General features: G+C 39.8%; 1 protein-coding gene across 1 annotated transcript in view; it reads right to left on the minus strand.

Moving 5' to 3' along the window:
• si:ch211-217k17.9 overlaps positions 1–27,122 on the minus strand; it is a 52,203-nt gene that overhangs the window by 15,144 nt on the left and 9,937 nt on the right. The window contains exons 5-13 of the mRNA XM_048617121.1: positions 26,556–27,114; positions 25,154–25,218; positions 23,406–23,563; positions 22,327–22,454; positions 20,612–20,670; positions 16,008–16,144; positions 11,376–11,500; positions 8,499–8,560; positions 6,562–6,716 (exon numbers count right to left, since the gene is read on the minus strand). Coding sequence (XP_048473078.1) covers positions 6,562–6,716; positions 8,499–8,560; positions 11,376–11,500; positions 16,008–16,144; positions 20,612–20,670; positions 22,327–22,454; positions 23,406–23,563; positions 25,154–25,218; positions 26,556–27,114 — 1,448 coding nt within the window. The remainder of the gene's footprint in view (positions 1–6,561; positions 6,717–8,498; positions 8,561–11,375; positions 11,501–16,007; positions 16,145–20,611; positions 20,671–22,326; positions 22,455–23,405; positions 23,564–25,153; positions 25,219–26,555; positions 27,115–27,122) is intronic.

Below are 27,122 nucleotides of genomic sequence, written 5' to 3' on the forward strand. Positions count from 1 at the left end.
ATATAGCTGCACACAGTACTCCAGAAGAAGCCTCGCCAATGCAACATCCCAAACTCCTATACTCAAAGAGGGGCAAGCAATCTTCTTCAAAGATCAATGCCACTTGGACATTTGAGTGCACCGAAGGAATGCTATAACATACTGACTTGAACCCAGGATTAAATGGTATCGTTAGAACAAAACCAACCACCACAGTCCTACACTAGAACAGCTATACGTTCTGGAAGCTCAGTCAAGTGCCCAGGGCAAATTTGTAAGTCTTTTTCTAAAGATGGTGATATGACAAAAAAAAAGGTAATTCAGCCTTAATTGTATGGGGAGTTAATTTCAACCACTCCCAAAAATGGCCTTTATTACCTGTTGGAAACGTTCTGAAATGTTTCAGTTTTTCCAACACTCCCACTGTCTCTGGAAAAAACAATGTAGTCCCAGGGCAGGTGGTAGCACTAATGAGCCTGCTCAGTCTATCCATCTCTAAATAGAACTGTCGTCTCAAGACCCTGGAGATTTAACATTGTGTTCAGGAGAACGAATTTACAACATTCTCCACCACCCCAACCCCCATTCTCTGGATGTGGAGCACAAACAAGAACATGGATTAAAAAAGGTCTTGGTGACTAGAAATAACCCCAGATTAGGAGATCCCTGCCCAACCAGTTGGAAGGCTTTATCCAGGGTCACGTGACAAGATGTCACTAGCAGAATTTTAGCATTGCTTCACTGGTGTCCATGGGACACCACACCTTGGAAGTTAGACAGGGGGCAAAAACTGCAAAGAACTCGATCACTTGCCATTTCTTATTGCAACAACTACTAGATAAAAAAGTTAGTTATCCAAATGGTACTGTTCAGTTTCTACTACAAAAGCTTGACCAATATTTAGCTCTCCAGTTCAAGGACACTAGCTATATTCAAATTCAAAGCAAAAAGCAAAAACACAACTTTGGAACAGTCAAAAAGTTGGGGGAAGGCTTTGTACAAGTGAATATTCTTAAATGAAGTTCAAAGGGTTTCCAAAACAACTAAGCTCACGTGCTCCCACAACAATGTCAGGATGTACTGGTCATGCAATGGATGACTGAAAACATGAACCTATTGAGCTGCCACTTGAGACCACAATCTATTGAGCACAGGAACCACAGCAACTGTTAACCTCATTGTAGAGAAAAGTACACAGGGCAAGAGATGTAGTGGTGTTGAATGCTACGAGGACCGGTTAAACCAACAATGTTAGTGTCAATAACAAACAAACATTCAGCTGCTAGGCAACCAACCAACCAGGAGGCAGCACATCTGCCTTCCCACTGATTTCAGAATCCATGCTCAAAGACAAAAAACATTCCCATGAGGGCACAGCATGTCACTTCCAAAAAAAACCAAAACACAAGCAATAGCACAAGGATAATATGGCAGTGTAATCGTCCCCAACTAGTGCTACAGTACTGACTGATCAGGGCAAGATTGGGTGGATGGGGAGTGATTAAAACAAACACTTATTATTTGTTTTTCCTTAGCAGCATAGACTACAGTTTGCTTTGAAATTTGACAATGCTGCAAGGCATAGCAGGAGTCATCTTGATAGATAAACCACATGCAGTTGGTGATGCCAATCAAGATAAGTTACTTTATCAATTCTTGTGAAAGCAACATTGTGACATTGGATTACTAGTCCAGAACCATAGGCTAGTGTCTTGAATATGGGTTTGAATCCCATGTGAAACTAGATTTCAAATTTTAAAGAAAAAAGTACGAAAAAAGAAACTACTAATGCAGTTGCACACACTTAATAATTCAGGAGAGATTATGGCCTAGTGGTATGGTTGCTAGACTATTAATACAGGGACCTGGGTAGAGCTCTGGGGACTGAAATTGTGATTCAGTAAAAATTTGGAATTAGTCTAATAATGACAAATAGTCAATTGGAAAACCCACCTGGTTCATTAATTTCCTTTAGGGAAGGAAACTGCAATCCTCATCTGGTCTGGCTTGTATGTGGCTCCAGACCCACAATGTGGCTGACTCAAATGCCCTCTTGGCAATTAGGGATGGGCAATAAATGCTAGTCTGGTTAATGTCCACATCCAGAGAATAAATAAAACCCAAGATAGACAAGATAGCCCCTTAATAGGGCACTTCTCAGCCATCTAGACAGATTAAAGGATGTTAGGCTAAAGGAAAATGGCTACGGTACAATCAAGGGAAGTAGGTTGAGGAAACTGAAGGGAGACGGGTTGAGTAGGAGTCTTTCAATGCCATCTAGTCAGATTTGGAACTGAAGGAGTGACAAGTCAGCACATCCCATAGACAGTAATATAATGTTGCAGTGTTAACAACTCATAGCAATATTTAAAACTCAAGAACGGGAAAACTTTCCTCTAATCTGGAACAAAGTTCTTGTTGAAATCAAGGTGAACATCGGAGGTAAATTTAAGGCTACGTGCACCAGAACTCCTGATATTTGAGGCAGAGGGCAGAGCATGGTCACCCACCAGCTTGGACAGAATGGCACAAATGGATGGCTTCAGGTTGGAAAGGCACAACTTGACAATGTTTTAATCCTGTATCTTGTAAATATTACAAATGCCAAGTAGTAGAAGGCAGACAACTTGTGCAGCTTTGCCAAGTCTATGACTTAGTCCTGATCAGTGACAAGGAGAAAACTGGTCAACATGAAAACTTCACAAGAGAGGAAAAATACTTGATTCAACTGAGGGACAGACTGCAGTCAAGGAAAGATCTGCAGCAAATCTCAGGTCCCACAACTTGTTCCCAAAGTAGACAGGAAGCAAATATACTCAAATAGGCTGATATGACTGGCAACATGAATCTAGTTCCTATAAACCCATCTCCAAAAATAAAGCTTAAACACATCAGGCAATAGACATTTTAATCCTAGGGAGTTTAAAATGGACAATCATCTCCAAAATCCACATACACTTGACTCTGGGTAGTAGCCCTTTGGAAGTACTGATATTCCATGCCTCCACACAGTTAGAAATTTCACATTTCCTTGAAATTCTGGAATTTCAAAGGGCAATTCCTGGAAATGCTGTCAGGAAAGGAAGATTGCATACAGCTGTGATATCATTTGAAACAATTATGGTTTTTTGGTAGTCCAAGAAACCAGGTGCTTCTCAGCTAAATATCTTAGTACACAATGGAGGTGACACTAAGATTGTAGTTTAAAGGCAGTGACTTAAAAAGTTGCCACAAAAAAAAAAGTATTGTGGTAACATCCAATCAAAATGACAAACTAAACTGCTCAGGGTAGGTGCTGGCTCCAAAGTGGAACAATCAAACCCAAAGACAACACATTAGAAACCCCAAATGGCAATCTTGAAGACTCTTGGGTATTGATTTATAGAAAACTTTCCATCATCTTCAGGGAAAAAAAAGGGAGCGGCAGACTTGAACTAGAGCGATTTGCCAATTGTACTAAGATTCTCAGCTGCAAGGTGATTCTGAAACCTTTCATGGAGTAGGTGCATTATTGGCAAGATCACCTTTTGGTTGCCCATCCCTAATTGCCCTTGAAGTGAGTAGCTTGCAAGAACACGTTAAGAGGATAGTGAAGAGTGAACCACATACTATGTGTCTGCAGTCATGTAGGCTAGACCAGAAATAAAAAAGATGGCAGATTTTCTTCCCAAACATTACATTGAAGAACCAGACAGGCTTGCACAGCAGAGGATAGAGGTCATGATCAATTAGATTAGACTGGCTTTACATTCTAATGTTTGTTAGCTGAAGACAAGCACTCATGCACAATGTCAATGGGCCAAGTGACCACCTCCTGTGCCATACCAGCAGCATGATACCCCAAAACATGAATGCTTCAATTATCTTGCAGACTTTGCAAGTTCAGAGTAGCAACAGTGGCTCTAGTGGCAGCTAGAAACTATAAAGACAGCTTCAAGAATTCCATTGTATTAAAATTGTGGTCATGTGATTGTTGCCATGGTTTTGTGCTCTTTGCTTGATTGCACAAGGCAGTTAGTGCCATGGATGTCCTTGAGGGGATTACCTTTAGCAAAGCCCCAGAACACTGCCACAGTAGTAATTAGCTACAGTGCCCTCTGGGACCTGTTACTTTGTGTTAAGGCAACTGAAAGTCATCTTTACTACTGCTACAGCAATAGTCTCTCGATGGGGGTGGGGGAAGAAACTTACTTTAGCCAATACTTCAGTTGAAGACATGTGGAGTTTCACTTTTTAGTACTGAGAAAGTGTCAAATTTTAATCAGGTAACTAGCACTCAATTTCTTGTTCCAATGAGGGTAGGCCATTTGTCCCTTTAGCCAGGTAGGTCTAAAAAAAACAGATTAAAATTTTATTCAACCTGATCAGAGATACTTTTACACAATGAACAGGTAAGACATGAACCTCGTGACCTGGAGGTAGAGGCACTACCACTGCACCACAAGAGCTCTCTACGCGCATTTAGTTTCCAGCTGCCACAAGTGACTTGTTACTGTATAACTTTGCTCGCAATGAAGGCCAATGTTTGCCTTCCTAAGACCTACCAGTCTATTTCCTTTGACTAAAATCAATGAAGACAGACAGGCTAGTGTAGCAACCAATGAAGGTAAATTGCACATTGGATTCAGAAGTAGGAATGGCCTGGGACTTTGAGACCTTGAGGTATTGCATGCATTTTTTGTCTCCCTACTGGACAAAGTAGGCACTTGTCAGAGTGAAGTAGAAGTTCACAAGACTAATTCCAGGGATGGCAGGTCTGTCCTGCAAGATAACATTAGTAAACAGGCCCATAAAATTTGGAAGAATGAGGCAGACCAAAAAAGACTGAAAACATGTAACATTCCAATAGAGTTAGACAGATGAGATGCAGAGAGCATATGGCCTTGGTAGATAGTCTAGAATCAGGAATCCAGGATTGGCCATTTGTGACTGAAATGAGAAAGGGTGAACAACCTGTGGAACTCTACCAAACTGTGGAAGCTAAGTCATTGAATGTATTGGAGAGAAAATAACAGCTTGTTTACATTTTAAATGCATCATGGGGAAGTTTATTGTTGATTTAGAGAATCAGACATTATATTGAGTGGCCTATGCTTGCTCCTTTAAGATATTGCAGGGGGAGGGGAAAGGAAGGGTGGGGAGGGAAACATGATTAGCATCTAGAGAACTGGCATCAAGAAATGTATGCCTTCAAGAGAAGAAATTAAAATTGACAAGCAGTCCCAGAACACTTAAAAAAAAAAAAGTGTGGTAGGCAGTTTCTTTGGCAAGTGCTCCGTGGGGACTGTACATACGACAAAAACTGGAAAAAAACTCCATTTACCTGTTGTTCATCCATTTTAGACCAGAGCAGAAGATCCAAGGCTTCACAACAGGGTTTCAAGTTGGGGGTTGGGACAGTGAAAGTTTGTAATTGAACTGAAATAATGTCATCATGGGCTCAGATGGAGTTGACACCTGTGCTTCCTTAGACCTCCACACAGCCAACTTGTCCCTGATCTCAATGAGGGGTTAACATTAAGGATCCAAATAGGGATAGTGGGAAAAAAGGTCAGAAAGTATCCTTTTGCAAAAGTCACTTTGGATTTGGAACTATTAGCCTACAGAAGCTATAACCTTACAAAGAGATAATCCTTGTCTGTGGCTTTCAGATATAGAATTTGTCGTAGAGACAAATAAGGTACCAATCTTGCTGGTTGCTTCCTCACACCCCCTCCCCCCCAAAAGCTGTAAGAGTGTTGCCTTTATATAGGCATACCTGAAACCAATAAGATTATTGTAATTTCTTAATCTGTACTCTTGTGGACCACATGGTTTGTGTTGTGATGCTAACTTCTGGCACTGTGGGGTTGGGGGGTAGTGTTGCCAATCCTCCTCAACAACTATTTAGTAATAAAAACCAAGTTTGCTATATGAAGCCCTAATCAAAGCAGTGGTAGAGGATAAACCACTACAGTCAAGTTTTACACAAGATTTGTTTATTCCACAATAAACAGTTAGTTACAACAAGTTAAACATAACTACAAAGACCATCAGGATCCAGCTATAGCCATCACCATCATGACCTTGTGCCAGAAGATGGACAGTTGGAGGGGCCTAATGCAACTTCAGCACCACTTTTTCCCCCCCTGCATCAATATGCAAAAGCATCTTATACTCTGAAAAAGGTGAAAAACTAGTCAAAGTGGGAGCCACTGATCAGTTGGTCAAGATCAGTAAAGTGAGCTGTATGGTGGATATCTGCCTAGTTGTCTAACTCAGACTTAATTCTGAAGAGGAGTTATACCAGACTCAAAACATTAACTATGTCTCTCCAGAGATGCTGGCAGCATTGCATTAATTTCAGTATTTCAGATAGGTTGAGGTTTTACAAACAAAAAAGATGGGCCCACCCCCCAAAAAAAAAAAGTAGTGTCTTTATGATATTAATCTACAGTGACATGAATAAAGATGCAAAGTTAACCAGTAGAATTGAAACCAAATAAAAAAATCTAGCAGCCATGACAATCCATTCCTCCAATTCAATTTCTAAGTTCAAAAACATAAAAAGTAGTCAGTGCTCAGCTCTTTGGCTGATCTTACCTCCAACAAAGAATGAGTAAGGATCAACTGCAAAGTCAGTCCCTGCCAAAACACTCCTGGAATCAATGGAGTTGAAGAATAAATCCAACACCTCATGACTGGTAGGCAGGTTGTTGAGAAACACCAGATCACTTGTTACAAACACCGACCCTCTCCTTTGGTTAAAAAGGGGACATTGAAGGAGAGCAAAAAAAGAAACAGCTGATATTAGAACAAGCCACGTTATAAAGCTGATATTTAACAATTCTGTATACAGGGATTAAGAACTAACTAACAAAATGTTATGATCCTGGCTGAACCTGCTACAGAAGTGATCTGATCCCAAAATGAAATCTGGCTTGATAAAATATTTAAATGTGTATTCAGTGAAAGATTGAAACCAAGTGTGCCAACAAAAATTATGCAAAAACAAGAAGTACTGTATATATTTCAGAGACCTAACAAAGTCTTAGCTACTCCAAGATCACCTCTTTAGTGAGATCAAATTTCAAAGACAGTTTCTATTCTCATCCAACCTATATTGGGCTTAAGTGCTAAGCTCCTGTCTTGAGCTTCAAAGTCTTCTCTCAAATGCTTAAAGAATCTCAACTTTGAACAGTTTGCACAGTTGTAAGCAAACATTCCTGGTCTGGAATTTTCTTGCAATCCTTATTTACATAACATTCCCTTAACAGCTCTTTGAGCAACCTCTAGAAGAAACTAGATTTGCATTTGACTTCAGGCAACTCTCCAAACTGAACCAGAAAAAAATTTTGAACCACATTTAACATTTGCCCATCCTAGATTCTGCTGAGCTAATGCTCAATGTCTCTATTCTAGAGTTGTAAACTCCCACAGTATAAACAAATTTTCCTTAAACACTGGAGGCAGCACATAGGCTTAAAAATATGGATCCACCCCTTCACGCCACTTGTTTGTTATATAAATTTAAAGCATGCATAAGTTTTACACATTTCAGTTTAGAAGACAAGAATTAGATTTTCCAGGGTGTCACAGTCACTATCATGATTTAGGTGAGGGTGGAGGAAGAATTCCTTTGTGGACAGGCTAAATAAGCATCAGGAAGAAGTCAAAGGATTTACTGGTCATTATTTTAAACAAAAACACGAGTGAGGAGATTTTGATTGTACACCATGATCTGTGCAATCACTCACTGGGATAGCTTTCTTCACTTCACAGACAGATGTATATCAAGGAAACAGACCCTTTAGTCCAACTCATCCATGCTGACCAGCTATCTTAAATTCATCCAATCTCATCTGTCAGCATTTGGTACAGATCCCTCTAAATGCTTCCTACTCATGTACCCTTCCAGATGCCTTAAGTTTTGTAATTGTACCACCAGAGGAAGTGCTGGATGGCAGTTCATTCCTTATGTGCACTACCCCCTGCACAAAAAAGCTTGCCCCTTAAGTCCCTTTTACATCTTTCCTCTCACCTTAAACCTATGCCCTCTAGTTCCGGCCCATGCTAACCTAGGGGGAAAAAAAGATATTGGCTATTCATCTCTTCTACACCCCTCATGATTTTAAGCTTCTGCTTTTTACTTAAATTCATTGCTCTGTTTAGCAGAAAAACAGGAATTAAAAGTTTGCTGCATTAAGCCTTCCCTAATGATAGTGGGTGCACCTGCATCAGTTCGAGGCAGCAGTGTACTATCACCTTTTAAAAAAAAAAGAAAGGGGCACCTCCAGGCAACAAATGTTGCCCTAGCTAGCATTACCCATATCTGCAGTGTGCCTATAATTAGAAGATATCCCTCAGGCATTTCAAAAGCAGGTCAGAGGTGACCATTGGCCAGGGACCTGCAGTCTAAACTCCACAGGAAAACCAACAGATAAACAGAGGAACTATTTGGTATTGCACAATTTAAGATTTTTAAGCCACAAGTGAAACTGAGCAGTTATGCAATTGTTTGGTGGGGGAATTTCACTTACCCAAACTGTTTAATCACAGCTTGCATGAAGTGGCCATAGTTTGGCTGCAGGATCATCTGCAACTAAAAGCAAAATTGTTTACTAGATACAAGATCATAGCATTGTTATAGTGCTGAAGGAAGTCACTCCGACTGGGTCCGCACTAAATACAAACAGTACGCAGGCAAAAACATCAGTAATGTAGCAGTCTTAAGGGGAACAGTATCCACTAGAATAACCAAGCCAAGGACTAGGATATGATGTCCTAGAATAGAGCCAGGACACCGAATCTAAATTGACAGCTACAATAAAAAAAAGTGTTCTGAACCAGTTTCCCCACAACACACCTCACCTCTAAAAATGAAATAAACTTAAAGATCCTAAGCTACTCAAAACTTGCTCAAGTAAATGTGTAAGCTAAAAGCTTCTCGTATGGCATGTTGGCATCATTGGCAAGAATGGCATCTATAGCTCCCCTTGAAAAAAGTGCCCTAAGCCATTTCAGATCAGAATCACATTCATGGCTCTGGAATCTCAGGCCAGACTAGGTAGGGATGACCAGCTTCCTTCCCAAAAAGGATATATGTTTTTAAAACTAGAATTGATGGTCTTGTATTAGACAAACTCAAATTCTAGATTTTGGTGAAATTTTGAATTTCACACAATGCCATGGTGATTTGAATTTGTATTTACAGGAAGTTAGCTGGTGGTTCAGTGCAATGACCCCACTGTTACTGTAAACAAACATAAGCTACACATGAATCTTCTTGCTATGAAGGTCAAAGAGGAGGAACAAGGATGTCTTGCCACAATTATACTGGGCACACCTGGAATGTGTACACGATTTGGGTCTCATTGGAGGAAGATGTTCTTGTTAGAGGGATTGCAAAGTTTGACCAAATTGATTCCTGGATTGGTAGGACTGACGTGGAGATGGAGTCAGTTAGAATTGCATTTGCTGGAATTTATAATTGTTTGGGGAAGGGGCTGGTGAAGTTGGTGAAATATCAAAAGACTTCAAACCAACAGGACTAGACAGGTTCGATGCAAGAAAAAAAATGCACACACTGGGAGGTCAGGGAGTCCCTAAGTAGGGCAAAGATTAATGAGTAAACCATTTGGATCAGATGAGAAATTTCTGACTGGTGAGCCTATGGAACTTACTACCATTGTAAGTGATCAAGGCTAAAACATTGGCATTCAAGTAGCTAGATATAGCTCTCATGGCTAAAAGGGAACCAGGAGGCAGGATTATGGTATTGAGTTCTATAATCAACCATGATCACAATGAATGGATGAGCAGCCAGGGGGTCAAATAGCTTACTTCTAGGTTAAATGTAACTAGGCTTAGTTATGGATTCTGCAACTGCAGATGGAGTAAAGTGGGTTCTGGAGTCAGTGCCCTTTCTACAAAGTTTGCTTCGTTATTCAATTGTAACAAGGACTAGAGATTTAGTCAAAGACTTTGGCCATTCTTTTATGGAAAGAGCAACAGAATGGAACTCTAGAAATGATTGCACAACCAACAGACTGAACGTTTTAGGCTCAATATAGAAAGCAGGACAGTTCAGTCAGACTACTTTAGGACAAAAATCAAACCTTTGGGGAGGCAGGGAGAGAAAAGTGATCAGTGGAATAACAAAAATCAAATGAATTCTGATAGAAAATGCTGGAAAAGTCTGCCAGACTTTGAGCTTGATCTTGGAGATCATGAGGCAAATAGAATTGATCAAGTTAGTATAAAAATTAACTGCATCCAAATTTGGTCATCTATTGAAGAGGCTTAAAAAACTGGGCCAGACTAGAACAGTATGCGACCCATTGTCTGAGGTAACACATGGTAGGAGAAGCAATTCTTTAGTAACGAAGCAGCTAGCTTCCTATCTGCACAAACAATCAATTAGACATTATATTCTGTTAAGGTGGTGTCAAACAAACAAAGTCTACAGAAAGCCAATCTCCCCACTATCCTGAAGATAGCAAAATACATTACATTTTCCTTACGCATACCATAATCCTGGTTCCCCTTAAGCCACAACAGCTATATCTACCTACTTGAATGCCAATGTTTTGGCCTTGATCACTTACAATGGTACTAAGTTCCACAGGCTCAGTCAGAAATTTCTCATCTGATCTAAACAGTTTACTCATTAATCTTCATCCAACTTATGGACTCCCTGACCTACTAGTGGGTGCATTTTTTTCTTGCATCAAACTGGTCTAGTCCTGTTGGTTTGAAACTGATTTCTAGATCCTACTCCCCATTTGCAGACCCTTCCATACTAAAACTAAGTGCTATCCGAAGCACATGATTAATACTTATAGCACTATCGTCTGTATAAAGTCCTGTAGATAAGTCAGATTTATTGTTGTCAAGCTCGACACTACATGTCACAAGATCTTGCCCAACCCATTGTTCAGAACTACACTCAAGGTGCATTGTACACAAGATATCAGCTTCCAGTCGAGTCAGTCGCCAACTTCATCTGCAAGTGACTACACCCTAATGTTAAATCAACCATGAAGTGCTGTTGAGCTGCGAGAGAATGTAAAGAGCTCTATATTTTCTAGACTAAATTGGAGCCAAAAACAGATTTTACATAAAGTGGCAACATTTTCCTGATTATATTGCACATCCCACAATCAGATGGCCAAGTCACCAGCAAGATCAAAGTATTAAAAGCTACATAAAATACATACTACTGCAACCAGTTAGGCAGCCATAATGATGTCTTTTCTTTTATAAAGACTGATCAAAGAACAGAACATTAGCAAAAGCAGAACAAGTACCTTTTGCATCATGGTCATAACATTTGTGGCAAAAAAAAAAGGGAAGCATTGCCTAGACATTATAACTTAAAAAGACCAGAAAAAAGGAATCATGATAAAGGAACTTACTGCTTGGGTCACAGCCTTGCCAAGGCTGCAAAAATACACAGATCGTGAATCTCTGAGAGTAGAATTGTATTTCCGGTTGGTGATCAGAAAGGAAATTGGAAGAACTCCAACATTAACACCAGACCCTATGAATACAAGAGAGAGATTAAAGCAGCATCCAAATGCCCTGCTACTTAAATATCACTTTCCACCTATTGATAGCTAACATAGGTATTTCTCAGCTTTGTTTTAGTGAGATGTTGGGATCCATTATTTGGCACGTTAGAGTGTATAGAATTACAGCAAATAAAGTCTGCACCACTTGTTACTCGGTCCATTTTTTACTTCTGCATATATGTTTTTTAAAAACACATTTACCTCAGGTGAGGCAGTCGAGTTTGCGACTGATCATCAACACGAGTTAATCATATATGCTCAAGGTCACAAGACTGCCATTACACGCCCCAAAACCACAAGCAAGAGGGTCTACTGGTCACCAGTTAAGTCAAGTTGTCCTTCAGAACTACTAGCCTGAAGATATGCAGGGGAGGCTGTTGTGACCAAAGGTCACTTGTTCTTATTATGCAAGCGGTGGGTCAATTACTGCATGTTCATTCACTACTTTCCTTGAGTCACTGACCAAATCTAACAGTCATTCAGTTTTAGCACAGAAAGAACAGAACCAATGATATCCTTTTGATAAAACAGCAGCTATCCTTCATGCTGTTTGCAATTCAGTTGGACAAGCTACTAAACTTCATGGATAAGAATGAAGTCTCTGGTACAAATGGCCCACAGTGCATTGTTCTTAGTTGCATCCCATCTTTTAACTGTGACAACTCAGCAACATGTTTTCAATAAACTTGGGAAGAACATTTTAAAAATCAGTGGTAGTGGTAGTGTTATTTCATTGGATTGGTCATGGAGCTCCAGCCCTACGTTCTGAGGTCATGGGTTTGAGTCCCACACCATGGCAGATGGTGAAATTTCAATTCAAGCGTTCACCTAATCATAGAATCAATCCCTACAGTATGGAAGCAAGCCATTTGGCCCATCAAGTCTACACTGACCTTCTGAAGAGCAGCCCACAGAGACTGAACCCCAACCCCCCCGTCTATTCCTGTAACCCTGCATTTCCCATGGCCAATTCACCCAACCTGCACATCTTCAGACGGTGGGAAGACGCCCACTCAGACATAGGGAGGTGTAAACTCCAGTCATCTGAGGGTGGAACTGAATCCAGGTCCTTGGCATAGAGGCTGCAGTACTGCCCACTCAGCCACTGTACCACCCATGTAATGCCAGCCATTATCAACAGTCAAAAATAAAACTCCGATCCACTAATGTCATTTAGGGAAGGAATTCTGCCAGCTTTAGTATAGCTCCATTACTACATTAATTGGTTGACTCAAATACCCTCTGGACAAATAGGATCTGGGTAGTAAACATTGACCAGCCAGTGACATCCACATTGTAAGCAAATTTTAATCTCAAAAAGAGTCATCAGCCCTGGCCTGCCCACCCATCCTTCATAGCATAGCCTTTCAACCCACAAAAGCAGAAGAGGGGAACCTTTGACTGTAAAAAGAATGATTCTTTTGGGAAAAGACCAAATTATACACAAACCAGGAGGGCTCACCTTAGCCCTGCTGTAATAAAAGCTTACATTCCATTCTTCCTGGAATGGAAACACCGACTTTCCATTTGCCTTCCAATCACTTTTATTTAGCAGCACTCCCAGATTCCCCTGTACTCCAATTCTGCAATCTTCATTTAATTAGTATACTGCTTTTATTCACGTTGCCAAGTACATGAGTTCACATTGTGCTAGCTATAGTTAGGCACCCCAAAGATCCTTTCCCTCCAGACTCATGCCAGTACAGGGATACCCACATATTCTCACTATCTATTCCTAGGTTTCAGTTAGAAAAAATGATTGGCTTGTAATTCCAAATTGGTACTTAACTCCACCTCATCTACATAGAGACCAAAATCTCTAGGTCCAGATGACCCTCATTCTATGGTCTTAACAGGTTGGAAATGTTTAGGTGGTAATTTTCCAAAGTTCCCAGGTTCTAGGAAAGGTTCCATTGGACTGGAAAAATAGCAAATCAACCCCTCTACTCCAGGCAGCAGGTGTCAGAGAACAGAACATTATAGGCCAGTTAGCTTGATGGCTGTCAAAGGGAAGGTATTGGAATCAATTAAAGAAATTATAGCTGCACAACTAGATGAGCTCAAGGTAATTAAGAAGAGTCAGCATAGCTTTATCAAAGGGAAGACCATACTTAACCAGTTTATGGAGCCCTTTGAAGGAGTAACATGCTGTTAGCAAAGGGGAGATATAAATACTGTACTTGGATTTCTAGAAGTTACTTAGGGTGCCACATGGAAAAAGATTATTGCAGAACTAAGCTAAAATGGGAAGTAACAGGTCAGCATGGTATGGCCAGGAGGCAGAAAAAACCAACATACGTAGAGGGGATACTAGGACCCAAGGGGACAAGCTGTTAGAACAGAGGAGGAATTTCTTCAGCCAAAGGGGTGAGAAACTGTGGAACTCATGGCCTCTAGTTTTCTATGGCAAAGTCATTGTCTTTAAGACAGATATAGAATCTATGAGAGGTGATCAAGAGTTACTAGGTAGAGGGCAAGAGAATGGAGTTGAGAAACTTTGGCCATGATTACATGGTAGAGCAGACTTAATGGGCTGAATGGCTTTATTTTAGTCCTCCCGCTTATGGTCTTTGACAAGCAGGACGTGAAGAGTACATTCCCACAGGCATCTGTGCAGGGACCTCAACTTTTAAAAACAACAAGCAACAATTGAGGAGTGAAGATGTGGTAGCTAAATTCACATGATACCAGATGACAGGAAAGAATGTTGAAGGAAACAATGGCTGTTGCAAAGGGAGGGGGTAGGTCATGAGGGGCCAGAACAGATGGGAAAATATGATCACAGCTGATGTTATTACTGGAGGAGTCAAATCCCAGATTAAGACAAATCATCAAGCCAGATTTCAACAACACATTCTTTCACTGAAACAAAGAGACTGCAAGCTTTGTTTTAACAATAAAAGCAGAAGTGTATTCACTAAAGAATAATAATAAATATTTTGAAGCCATGTTAAGTTACAATCCACCAATCCCATAGGCACTTCTTTACAGTTCTCAACTGCATCTAAAAAATCTTAATTTAACTGTGGCTTCAATTTGCCTGAAAAGTCTGAGCCTTAACCCCAAATCATAAAGGAAAAAGATATATTGGCATTGGAAGCAGGCCAGAGAAGGTTCACTAGGCTCATCCAGGGTATGGAGGGGCTGTTTTGAGAAGTTGAGTAGGTTGGACCTCTACTTGGAGTTGAGGAATTAGAGATGACCTTATTGAAACAAAGATTCTTAGGGGGACTTGACGGGGTTGACGCAGAGAGGATGTTCCATCCTGTGGGAGAGTCTAGAACTGGAAGGCATAACCTCAGAATAAGAGAGGGAGGCTACATGTTTAAACCAAATGGAATAGAGGGTAGCACATGAGGATTTTTGTTTTTACTTCAGAGGGCTTTCAAGACTGGGTCATTGAGTATATTCAATACAAATTTTAAAGGAATTAAGGAACTCCAGAAATAATTAATCATTGATTAATTTAATAAGTTAATCATTGATCTGTCCATAGAAATGGACAAAACCCACATTATGAATTCAAAATGCAAACTAAAGCAAGTGATATTTTAATATGCAAATGCTACATTACAATGAAATTCTTCACTTGGCAGGAACAAAAAAGGGCAGTATTAAAACAGAACAACTGCAAAATCCCAAAGGGATTTCAGCATTTAATGCAAGAGTACAAAATACTGGTATGGAGGTACAGCATCAAAGTGACTAATGGAATGCTATCCATTAGTACAAAGCAAATCAAAAAACAAGGAGGATGTTATGTTTCAGTTATACAGAACATTAGAGAAGTTTATACCATGCAGAGTTTTGGTCTCAAGGATGGAAGCAGTTCAGAAAACTGGATTGAGTCATTCTCTCAAGAGATTGAACAGGCTAGGCTCATCTTATTGGAATTTAGGAGAGGGGTAACTTGATTGAAAGTGAGACCCTGAATGGCCTTGTTAAGCTAGACATGGAAAGGATATTTACTGTGGGCAATGTAGAGCTAAGGGGCACTTTCAGAACAAAACATCTCTCTTCTCTTCCAGGGTTGAGACACTCCGGAACATTGCCTTAAGTCAGTGGAAGCAGAGAGATTTAACATGAAGATCCCAGTCTAACAAAAATCTCAGGTTAAGTCAGGGTTAGGTGGGAATGTAGATTTCAAAATAGAAGTAGGTCAGCCATGATCACATTGAACAGCAGAGTAGGCCCGAGGGGCCAAATAGTCTACTTTTGCTCCTATTTTGTAGGTTTGTGCACAAATATGAACTAGATACCACTACTCCTCTCCACACTACTGCTGGCTGAACATTTCCAACATTGTTGGATAAGGAAACATTCGTTTAAAGTATAAACTTTGAAGCAGTCACAGGTTACTTAAATTTTGCCACAATTAAATGTGATACACAAATATTGGTTGCAAATTATTGTATCTACATAGAATTCCAAGAACCACATGCAACATAATGCATTTGTCAAAATCATGAAACTTACCATTTACTTTCAGAGATCTCAGATCCACAGAATTGTTAACAAGGTTGCTAAGTAATTGCAGAGCCTCAACATCATCGACATGTACAGAAGTGATCAACAGTGCTGTTGCCTGAAGGTTCACATCTCCTTGGAGACGTCTGCAAATAATTAAATACAACAACCAAATTTCAGTATCTACAGACTTGCCAATTCTGCAAACCCAGCAATTTCTTTGCTTCAACTGAATGCTCTTATTTGTTAGATAGAGACATTAAAGACCTAAATTTGGCAGGTCAATTAATTATGACAACTTTTGTATATAACCAAGGCAATATGCAACTATTAGTACAACAAACACCATGAAAGCATTTGGAATGACTTCTATGCAATTTTACTCCAATGCATTTGGAAACAAGCTGACCTCAAGCTGGTAGTACAGAACAAACCAAGCTGGCATTATTTGCTGATCCATCTGTACTTCAAGACATTGAAGTTCTTACAAGCATGGAGACCAAGAACTTTGAAATGGATAGCATAATGCTGTACCAAATGAGCTTTTGCACACAATTTTATCCAGGACTGAGTGAATAATGCCCCAGCATTGGAATACTGCATAGTTGATTGAATGATCAACAATAGATCATTTGTAGCCAAGTTACAAAACTGTCAATCATTGATGGAATAGTTCATTAATGCCTGATGAATCACTGGCTAAAATTTATCCAGAAAGATGATTGCATTCATGAATTTTCAGAGCACAACTAAGTGCAGGCAGCACACATTTATGTTAGTCACAGTAACAGGATGTCATAAAACATGATCACTTATTTAGGAAAGAAAAAAGTAAAGCCAATGCTATTTTCAGGCTCCACAAAGTTTTAATTCAACATGGACTTCAAATGCTTTAAGCAGTCAAGATTTGTAACTCCCACACCTGTTACTAGCTGTAGACAATTCAAATTCACAATTGTGGATAAGTCAGAAGATGGATTATTCTTCAACTAGAAGTTTCCTTTTCATTGTTTGGCTTTAGATACAAGATTAATATGATCTGTTGTCCTTTGCTGTTAGTGTCAAAGGTAACTGCAAAGATTTCAGTTGTGCAGTTAAACCCAAAAAAGGACATTTACAATATGCTTAAAGATTTTGGGAAAGTTGAGATGACTAGAGGGGTAAATCATTAAACCATAAATCTGAATGACCCTCTATCCTGAGAAATCAACTATTAAAATAGGAGCAGAATTAGGCCATTCAGCCCTCTAAGCATGCTCTGCTAATCAACTGCATAATGGTTAAGGATCAATCTTAATGCCATACTTACTTTCTCCCCATACCTTTTGATCCCTTAAGCCCAAGATGGATATCTAACTGCTTGAAAACTTAAGGTTTCGGCCTCACTTTGTGGTACAAACTTCCACAGGTTCACATTCTGGGTGAAGACATTTCTTATCTCAGTCCTACCCCGTATCCTCAGACAGACCCCCGGTTCTAGGCTTCCCGGTCATCAGAAACATCTCGTCCTGTTAGAATCATCTTGTTCTTAATAAGGCGTCCTCATTTTTTAAAATTCAGGTGAATATAGTCCTAACAAGTCTAGTCTCTCTTCACATGCCAGTCCCGCCATTCCAGGATGGAGTGTAGTAAGCTCTAGCTGCATTCTCTCAACAAGAATCCATGTTTTGTAACTTTTAGTTAAACACTAGTCAGAAACAATACAAGTTACACATGAATAAACTGATGGTTCAACTCATGAAATGAATTTCACTGAAACAGTGAATACGGTCATGGGGCAAGTGTCTGGTCATGGGGCAAGTGTCTGCACATGGGGCCAACTTCACTGATCTGACCCTCTAATTGTAATCAGTTGCAGACATATTCCATCAGAAGTCCCCATGTACAATTACCTTCAACACGATGCATATCTACTAGCATCCTCACTCGGGTCCACAGGGCTTGAAGTCAACTTTCTAGACTGTCTGACGCTGTCCCCACCCCATCCCCAGGTTTGTAACCTGATCCAAGATATAAAGTCACTGACCTTTCACATGCCTGAGCTTTTTTGCACCACGTTTCAGATTTCATGCCCTTTTAGCTCACTCATTGCTGCTAAAAGGTTGAGTCTGTATTCCTTCTTGATGCCAAGTGTTTTTGAAGTGCTTTACTACCTTCTCATTTGTGCATCTCAGCTTAGACTGATCACCTTCATGCTCCAGCTTTCTGCCAGCTATTCTTCATCTGGCCAAATGATATGGCAACTTCCTGTTGCTACTGTTTCCAGGTGAAGGGTTGCCAAACTACATGGAACTGTGTCCCTCATTATCCAAGGAAATTACTTCTGATATCTTTCCAAGAGATTCAGGAATAAAAGCGCTGGTCAGAGGCCAGCATAGTGGAACAAAAAAAAGTTCTGCCACAATACTCAAAAGCTTAAAAAGGACATCGACAAGTGGGAGGCTTTCAAGGGTGTGATATTGAGAGCTCAAGCATTATGTTCCTTTCTAACAGGAACAATGGATGAATAAAGATACTATGGTTATAGTCAAGAATACAAGAAAAGAACTTATATTGACAACTTGGTTCAATTTAATCCCTTAAGAAAAAAAAAGTGTAGGGGTATTAAGAAATCGGGAAGACCAAGGGGATATGAGATAGCATTGGCAGATAAGGTTAATGATAATCCAAAGAGATTTTACAAATCTATTAAGAGCAAGATGGTAACTAGAGCGGATCAAGATGAAGGTGGTCATTTTGTGTTGAGCCCCAGAAGATGGGACAGATACTAAAATGAATATTTGTCAGTTTTTACTGTGGAAAGAGGAAAAAAAAAGGAGACCAGGAGAATGGAGGTAAAATTGACTTTTTAAAAACAGTTCACATTAGAAGAAGTTCAGAAGGTCTTAGAAAATTAAGGTTGATATGTCTCTGGGACCCAAACTAACATATCCTAGAACATTGTGGGAAGGGAAGAAATTGCAAGATCCCTTACAGAAATATTTGCAACATCTGTAACTATGGGTGATGTGCCTGATGACTAGAGGGTTGCTAATGTAGTACCTTTGATTAAAAATGGCTGCAAGGAGAAACTGGGCAACTACAGATGCAAGTGTCTAACTTTGGTTGTGAGTAAATTGTTGATTTTAAAGTGATGTGATTTATGGACATTTAGAAAGAGGCAAAGAATGATTAGAGATAGTCAATGGTTTTGTGCAAGGAAAATGTTGTCTGTCAAATTTGATTGACTTTTGAGGAAGTTATTAAAAAGATAGAAGACAGAGCAGTAGATGCTGTTTACTTGGACTTTAGTAAAGCCTTTGACAAGTTTCCACATAGTACTCTAATTAGTAAAGTTAAGTCACTTGAGATTCAGGGTGCGAACTGGCTTAACAGGAGACAATAATGAAGGGTTGCTTTTCAGACTGGAAGCCTGACACCAGTGTTCCATAGGGAACAGTTCTGGGTCCACTTTTGTCTGCCATTTACATAAATAATTTGCATGAGAATATAGAAGGTATGGTTAGAAGTTTGCAGACATATTCAGCAGTGAAGGTCGTTCTCTAAGATTACAAAGGGATCTTGATCAAGTGGGTCAATGGGCTGAAAAATGGCAGATGGAGTTCAATCCAGATAAATGTGAGGTATTGCCTTTTGGTACAAACAAATGTAGGACTTACAATTAACAGTGGGGTCTTGGGTAGTGTTGTAGAAGAGGGACTTAGGGGGTTCACGTATATATCATTCTTTGATGTTTGCATCATAGACAGGGTGGTTAAAAAGGCGTTTGGCACGCTTGCCTTCATTGCTCAGTCCTTTGAGTATAGGAGTTGAAGTCATGTTGAGGTTGTACATGGCATTGGTGAGGCCTCTTCAGAACTGGCCACAGTATTCTAGGTCACGTTGTTATGGAAGAATATCAAGCTGGAGAGGGCTCAGATGAGATTTACCAAAATTTGACAGGTATGGAAGGTTTGAATCAAAAAGGCTAGAACTTTTCACTGGAGTGTACAGCTTGAGAGAAGACCTAAAGAAGTTTCTGTACCCCTCATTATCTTAGAGTCAATGTTAATTGTCTTTTCCCTAGGATGGAGATTAAGACTCCAGGGCACATTAAGACAAGAGGAAAGAAATTTTAAAAATTGCAATTTAAGAAAAAAAAAGCAGGGTGGTTTGGGTCAGGAGTAAACTTAGAGGAAATAGTGGATATGGGTACAATTAGAGTTTGAAAGATATTTGGATAAGTACACAAATAGAAAAAAGGTTTGGAATGATATGGGCCAGGAACAGGAGAGGTGGGACTAGTTTAATTTGGGATCATGTTCTGCATGGATTGGTTGGACTGAAAGGTCTGTTTGTGGAGTGACTGACTCCACTCAGTCTCAGGAGAGATTTCCTGAGGAGTGATGCTTAACATCTTAATTCTGAAGGCCAGTTGGCTAGTTTACAAAAAAGTGGTAAGATAAAATTTACAAGGCAATTGAGAATCGCATGCTAGAAGGACTGCTCTTGGAGATGTGGGTTAGCAAAAGCAGTGTTGGAGCCAAATTTCATGATACTTCCAATTAAAAGGTCATGACCTTGGCTGCATACCTTGGACAAGCTTCAGCCAACTTGATTGGAAATATACTCACATGGATCTTGTAATATTGAACTCTTGGACCAGATACTTTTCCTCCAGGGTTTCCACAACCTTTAAAGACAAACCTCATTTAAAAAGACTGCAGGGAGACATTTTTACTATGTAAAAAAGATACCATTCTTCAAAATTTGAATTCAAGGAGTAGAGAAGGCATTTATGCAGTTTTATTTATAAAAGGTTTAAAGGAAAAATAGATGTCTTCAACTGCTGGGAACAGTCAACATTTTATATACCCAGTTGCACACTGTCAGGCTCAATGCAAAGAATTGATTTGTCATATTAGCGTAAAACAGTACTTGGAGAGGAAAGATGATGTATATGGAATCATTTTGGTTTACTAGTTCATAGCAATTGTTCACCAAACAAATCTAGGAAAGACATTCAAATGTGAACCCTGGAAAATGAAGAATCTTAATTCAATTTAGAAAGTTGTGCTCAGTTTTGCTGATTCCAAAGTGATTAATGGTCATAAGAGTCCCTAGTAGTCTAACATTCTTTAGTGAAATAATCCTATCCTCACTTGATCTGAAGGAACACAGCAGGCCAGGCAGCATCAGGAAAGCTAATGTTGTGGGTTGGGACACGTCTTCAGAAATCATTTCTGAAGAAGGGTCCTGACTAAAAGCATCAGCTTTCCTGCTCCTCTGCTGCTGTGCTTCTCCAGCTCCACACTTCTGACTCCAGCATTCGTAGTTCTTATTATCTCACTTGATCCTAGCTGTGAGAAATGTCCTATAATCAACCATGAATTAATGCTCCACATTCCCTTTAAAAAGTGACCCAATAAACCTTTTCAGTTAGAGCGACGCAGCAACTATTGGTTTTGTCAAAGCTCAGATGAGCAATGTAAAACTAGGAGACTAATCCATGATGGAAAGTTGACATAAAAATCATTGCTTAGCTATTTGTGGTACAGTGGACAGTGAAGGTTACCTCAGTACAATGGGACCTTGATAAAGTGGGCTGAGGCATGAAGATGGAGTTTAATCTGTATAAGTGGGAGGTGCTGCATTTTGGAAAGGTAAATCAGGGCAGGACTTATACACTTAAATGGTAAAGTCCTAGAGGAATATTACCAAACAAAGACCTGGGGGTGCAGGGTAGTGAAAGAGGCATTTGATACACTTGCCTTTATTGATCAGTGCATTGAACATAGGGGTTGGAAGGTTATGTTGTAGCTGTACAGGTCATTGGTTAGGCCACTTTTGGAATAATGCATTCAATTCTAGTCTCCCTGCTATAGGAAAGATGCTCTGAAGCTTGAAAGGGTTCAGAAACGATTAACAAAGGACATTGCCAGGGCTGGCGCATTTGAACTATAGGGAGAAGCTGAATAGGCTAGGGTCTGTTTCTGTGCTGTACATCTAACTATTTTATTGCAACATTCCTGAAAGTCTCAAATTTAGGTTGATTAGAGATGGAGTAACAAATTAATCCAATTTTCCACTGTTTATCTTCATTAACTACCCAATGTGGAACATTACCCTAGAATACTACACAAATAGAAGCGGAGTGGTACAGATTAATAAAATTGGAATTTCCCAAAAAGATTTACAGACAACCCCTTACTTTGCACAACATTTAAAAAAAAAAATCAAAGTTTTGAACTTCCACATGACCCTATATAAGCCACCAGATCTAAGATTTTGAACTGCAGACCTCAAGTAAACAGATTATATATTTGTTTGGATTTGGTAAAATACCTACCAAATTCTTCAGATGCTCAAGCAGCTCTGGATAAAATGCTGAGTCATCAGACCATGGACCAAATCCTGTGCTCAAAGCTGTGAATTCAATGGTCATTCTCTCAGGCACCAGGTTTGCTAGACTATAACCTGAAAAAATAATTTTAAAGGTTTCTTATCGAATCATTTTAATTTGGAAGTAGTCTTCAATAGTATGGAGGATTGATTCCACAGAAGGCCAGAATATTGTAACATATGCAATAAAATTAGCCAACTCTTTAGATCAGTTGTTGGTCTATTTTAAAGGCAAACATCAAAATGTTTGCTATATATTCTGTTCAGGAAGTACAGTGCACCAGAATGAGGTTTCTACAGTCTCAGACTGAACCACATGCATTCAATCAAGGAACAAAATGAAAGATTTCCTGGAGTGTTGGTATGTGTTTGTGAAATAGAGTTGGTAGGAAAATCTAAAGCATGAAGACATTGACTTTAGAAAGCTCCCAAACATTTTCTGAAGTGAGAAAAGTAAAAAGGGACCTCAAATTGCACTCAAATATGCCAAGCTGCATTCATATGTTCAATCAACTTCAAAATGCAAAGTTAAAACTCCAAATGGGGCAAAGGAAAAAGAATGCTTTTGCACATTTGCTAGAACATCCCCAACAAGTCCATTCTCTTTACTCTGCTCTCAGAACTCATTAGAGCTGGAAATTCCAGTGTCTGCAGGTTGACTGCTATGGGCTTTCAACCTATTCTGCTCCAGAAAGCAAGAATGAGAGGACAAGATTTAAAAATACTATTGACAGGCCAAGATTAAGTTGGTTTTTAAACTGTTTAACGACAGTACCACTATTTTTGTATTCCCATAGCAAACTATTTGAATTTCAAGGCTTCTTGGATCTTTAAGAAATGAGGAATATTAGAGCAGCTTATTAAATGGGGGCTGCAATGATATTTTCTTTACCTTAAAGTTAACTTCACTCAGGGGTGGGGGGTGAGGAGAAGAGGGGCAGGGAAGGCAATGACAGCTACAACATTATCCCACATGCAAGTGCATTTCATTCACAAGAGTCTTTTTAAAAAAAAACAAACACTCACCATTGCAAACAACAGAATTGGCATCAATCTCCAAATCAGTTGGAACCAGATCTTTGCGGTACACATGCGTAAGCACTGTTCGAACAACATCAGAACTACTTGGCAGAACAGCATCATTCTGGAAGACCAACTCACTCTTCACTTTAACTGACCCATTCCTGTGCATCATGATGTATAACAGTCAAACAGGAGTTTCTGAACCATTAGACATTTATCACATGGCTTTGTAATAAAGCATTTAGGGGGGCATCATGCAGGTCTTTCAGCTTGTCAAAATTAGATCCTCAAGCCAAGCTAACTCCTCATTCTGACAACTGTCAGCAAAATTCACCCTTCAGGTAGCAATTCTGTTAGGTGTTGAGTAGACAAATAACCCATTATGCAGAATGGCAGGTTGCTTTGCAGTTTTACAGAATCAAAAAAAGAGTATTAAGTTTCACATCTGTAAGGGTCCCAATTTAGAAGAATGTGTGCACACAAATTGCCTCTAATTAGACCCCCTTCCTTCTACCCAAGGTGGGTGCAATATGCTGGGGTAGCTTTACATCTTGTCAATTGTGGCCATTTATCCAGCCTGTTGTACAAAAGGGGCATCAACAGGCCTAGAATTAGGCCAGGATACAATCAGCTTTTAAGATATTAGAGACATTCAGCATCATAATTTCATATTTTAAACTAGTACCTCTTTAGCCAAGGGCTAGGAAAGCAATGGCATTTTTCAAAGAAAAAGAAAACAAACAACTTACCACCAACCAACATTTCAGGATTTCAACATCTCTAGTTTTAATCAGGTTGGAAATAACAACACCAGGTTGTAGTCCAACAGGTTTATTTGAAAAAAATCACAAGCTTTCAGAGACTTCACCTGATAAAAAGGAACAGCACTGAAGGCTTGTGATTTTGAATATATAGTGTGACTTCTGACTTTATCCACTCCAGTCCAACACCAACATCACCTCAACTTTAGTGGTCAGAGGTGGAGACATGGTAGCTGTCTTTTTTGACGTTATACCATGCAATTGGCCTACCGCATCTTTAAGGCCAACTAGGGGTTAAATCTAAAGTCCTAGGTTCTCTGTTCAAATTCAGGAGACTACCTGGTATTAACAGCTAGACAATGTAAACCAACCACCACCTCAATTTAAAAAGAAGGTCTGACGTATGTGGCAAGATAAGCACGAGAATCAGTTAAGATAAAACAGATCTAATGTAAAGGGCAGCATCTAAGTTGGAGATCATCTAACAGAATCACTAGTGTGGAAACAGGCCCTTTGGCCCAGCAAGTCCACATCAACCCTCAGCATTCCACCCAGACCCATCCCTCTGTAACCCACCTAATCTACTATTCCTGGACTATACGGGCAATTTAGCACAGCCAATCCACCTAGCCTGCACGAGGAAACTGGAGCATCCGAAAGAAACCCACGCAGACAGGGAGAATGTGCAAATTCCATACAGCCCAAGGGTGGAATTGAATCTGGGTCTCAGGCACTTAGAGGCAGCAGTACTAACCACTCAGTTAAGTGATTTCTTTGCATTTGTAAAGAAATCACATGTTCAGATGATGCAAGAGGAACTGACATTGCCTGTCCTAAATGCACATTTAGTTTTCACTCTACACGTTGGTAGGTTCCAGATTGGGCACAAATGTAGTAAAATAGGCATCATTAAATAAAAGAAAAGATTGACCTTTTGTATTGATTGCAAGAGCCCAACATAAAAAAGGAAAGAAAGAAATTCCTACTTACGCAAAATTAAGAATCTTGGTTTCAAGAAAGCTGTCACCGTAGCGTGCAGAAAATATGGGGTCCAGCTGAAATAAATAGCATCTCTTGAATTACATTGCAAACTAGCCATCCAACCAACTAAGCAACTGACCCTCAACTCCCATGCCAGCTGAGGTGGCCAAGGACTCAACCTCAACCCCATCTGAGGCACTGTGACCCTCAGGTTAAACCACTAGAGACATCTCCAGTGACAGCAGCACCATGGTCCTTTCAAACTATGGCAGCTTTACCTAGCATCAGAAATTTTATGCAGCGAGTCATGACAATGGAACAATAAATTGCCCTAGCACCATGTCCCCTACAGAACAATTGACTTTAGATTCCTGCCTCAATTCAGTGAAATGGCATCTCAAGCACATGACTACTATTACTTGGAAAATTTTAATGTTAAAAAATTAGGTCCACTTGTCTCAGACCTAAGAGTTTATGCCTGCAGTATTTACCCAATTTCATTTTTGAAGGGCAGAATTAAGAACCAATTCAGTTTGTATTGTACAGCCACCCACTACCCAAGGGAAAATGTCCTTCCTTTCTGGTTGCACCTTGTAAAATATGACAAGGTAAACACTAAATTTGTTCAACCACATGGAAAGCTACTACATAATAGGCTGGGTTTAAAGTCTAATGTTACAAGCCCATATTATAAGAAAAATGATACAAGGTAAATAATCCTTTGAAGTAATTTGTTAGAACTTCAACATTGCTACATTCAGTGAGAAAGTCAACTGCAATCATTCCAGCTTCAAGCACAAGATAGGGACTCTGACTGAAGCCATTTATTCAGTCATACAGCATGTAAACAGACCCTTTGGTCCAACCAGCCCATGCTGGCCATAATCCCAAACTAAACCAGTCCCAACTGCCTGGTCCATATTCTTCCAAACTTTTCCTACTTATTTATGCAAATGTCTTTTTAATGTTGTAATTGTATCCATATCCACCACTTCAAGAATTTCATTCCACCTGCTGAAAAATTTGCCGTGTTCTTATAATTTCTTCGGTCTTATTTAAAAAAGTGTACCCCAGTTGTGAAATCCCCCATCCTAGATAAAGAAACTACCATTAACTGTTTATACTCCACATTTTAGAAATGCAAGGTCACCTCGAAGCCTATGCTCCAGTGGAAAAAGATGCCAGCCCTATCCAGCGTTTTATAAAAAGCTCCATTCCCAGCAACATCCTGGTAAATCTCTTCTGAACCCCTCCAGCTTAATATCCTTTCTATAACTGGGTGACCAGAACTGGACACCATATTCTGAAGAATTTCTTAAAGCTTGTTGGTTCACCAACTGAAATTTGGAAAGACTCCAGTTATAGCTTTTAATACAAAGTTCGTTTAAAGTGAGCGAGCTTGCATACTTACAGTTGCTTTCACCACTATTTCCAACTCTTTGTAGGCTTCTGAAGATTTATTACTCAAATCATCTGTATAGTTTCGATCCAGGATGTCAAACTGCAATAGAAGGGGATTGCGGATGACCGAAACATGGGTATACGAGGCAGTTTTACTGGACTCTGTTGAACTGCTGACTTCAGGTTCCATTCTAGCAGCTGTCACCATTGTAAAGAGCCGCATGCCAGATTCACTGGGTTTTGTGTAGCTGCCGATAATTGAACTGGTTTCAGGAGCCACATAGCTTGTATTGTCTACAGAAGTGGACAGTTCCTCAAAAGTGTTTGGGTCCCAGTAGCTGGAAGCAGATAAAGCTCCAGAAGCACTAGGCTGAAAGTTGGGGCTAGATGAAGTTAGGGAGAAGTACTCGGAGGCACCAGGAAGCTCATTAGTTGTGACTATTTCTTCGCTGATAGATAGTTGTGTGTAGGGCAGTGCTGTGGAAAATTCTGCTGCAGAGGTACAAGAGGACCAAGTGGTAGCTACAGAATTGCAGTGTTCACCCTCTGAAACAGCTGGAGATGGCCAACTGGTCCC

This window comes from Rhincodon typus, chromosome 36 (assembly GCF_021869965.1).
Source record: "Rhincodon typus isolate 14 chromosome 36, sRhiTyp1.1, whole genome shotgun sequence".
Lineage (NCBI taxonomy): Eukaryota > Metazoa > Chordata > Chondrichthyes > Orectolobiformes > Rhincodontidae > Rhincodon > Rhincodon typus.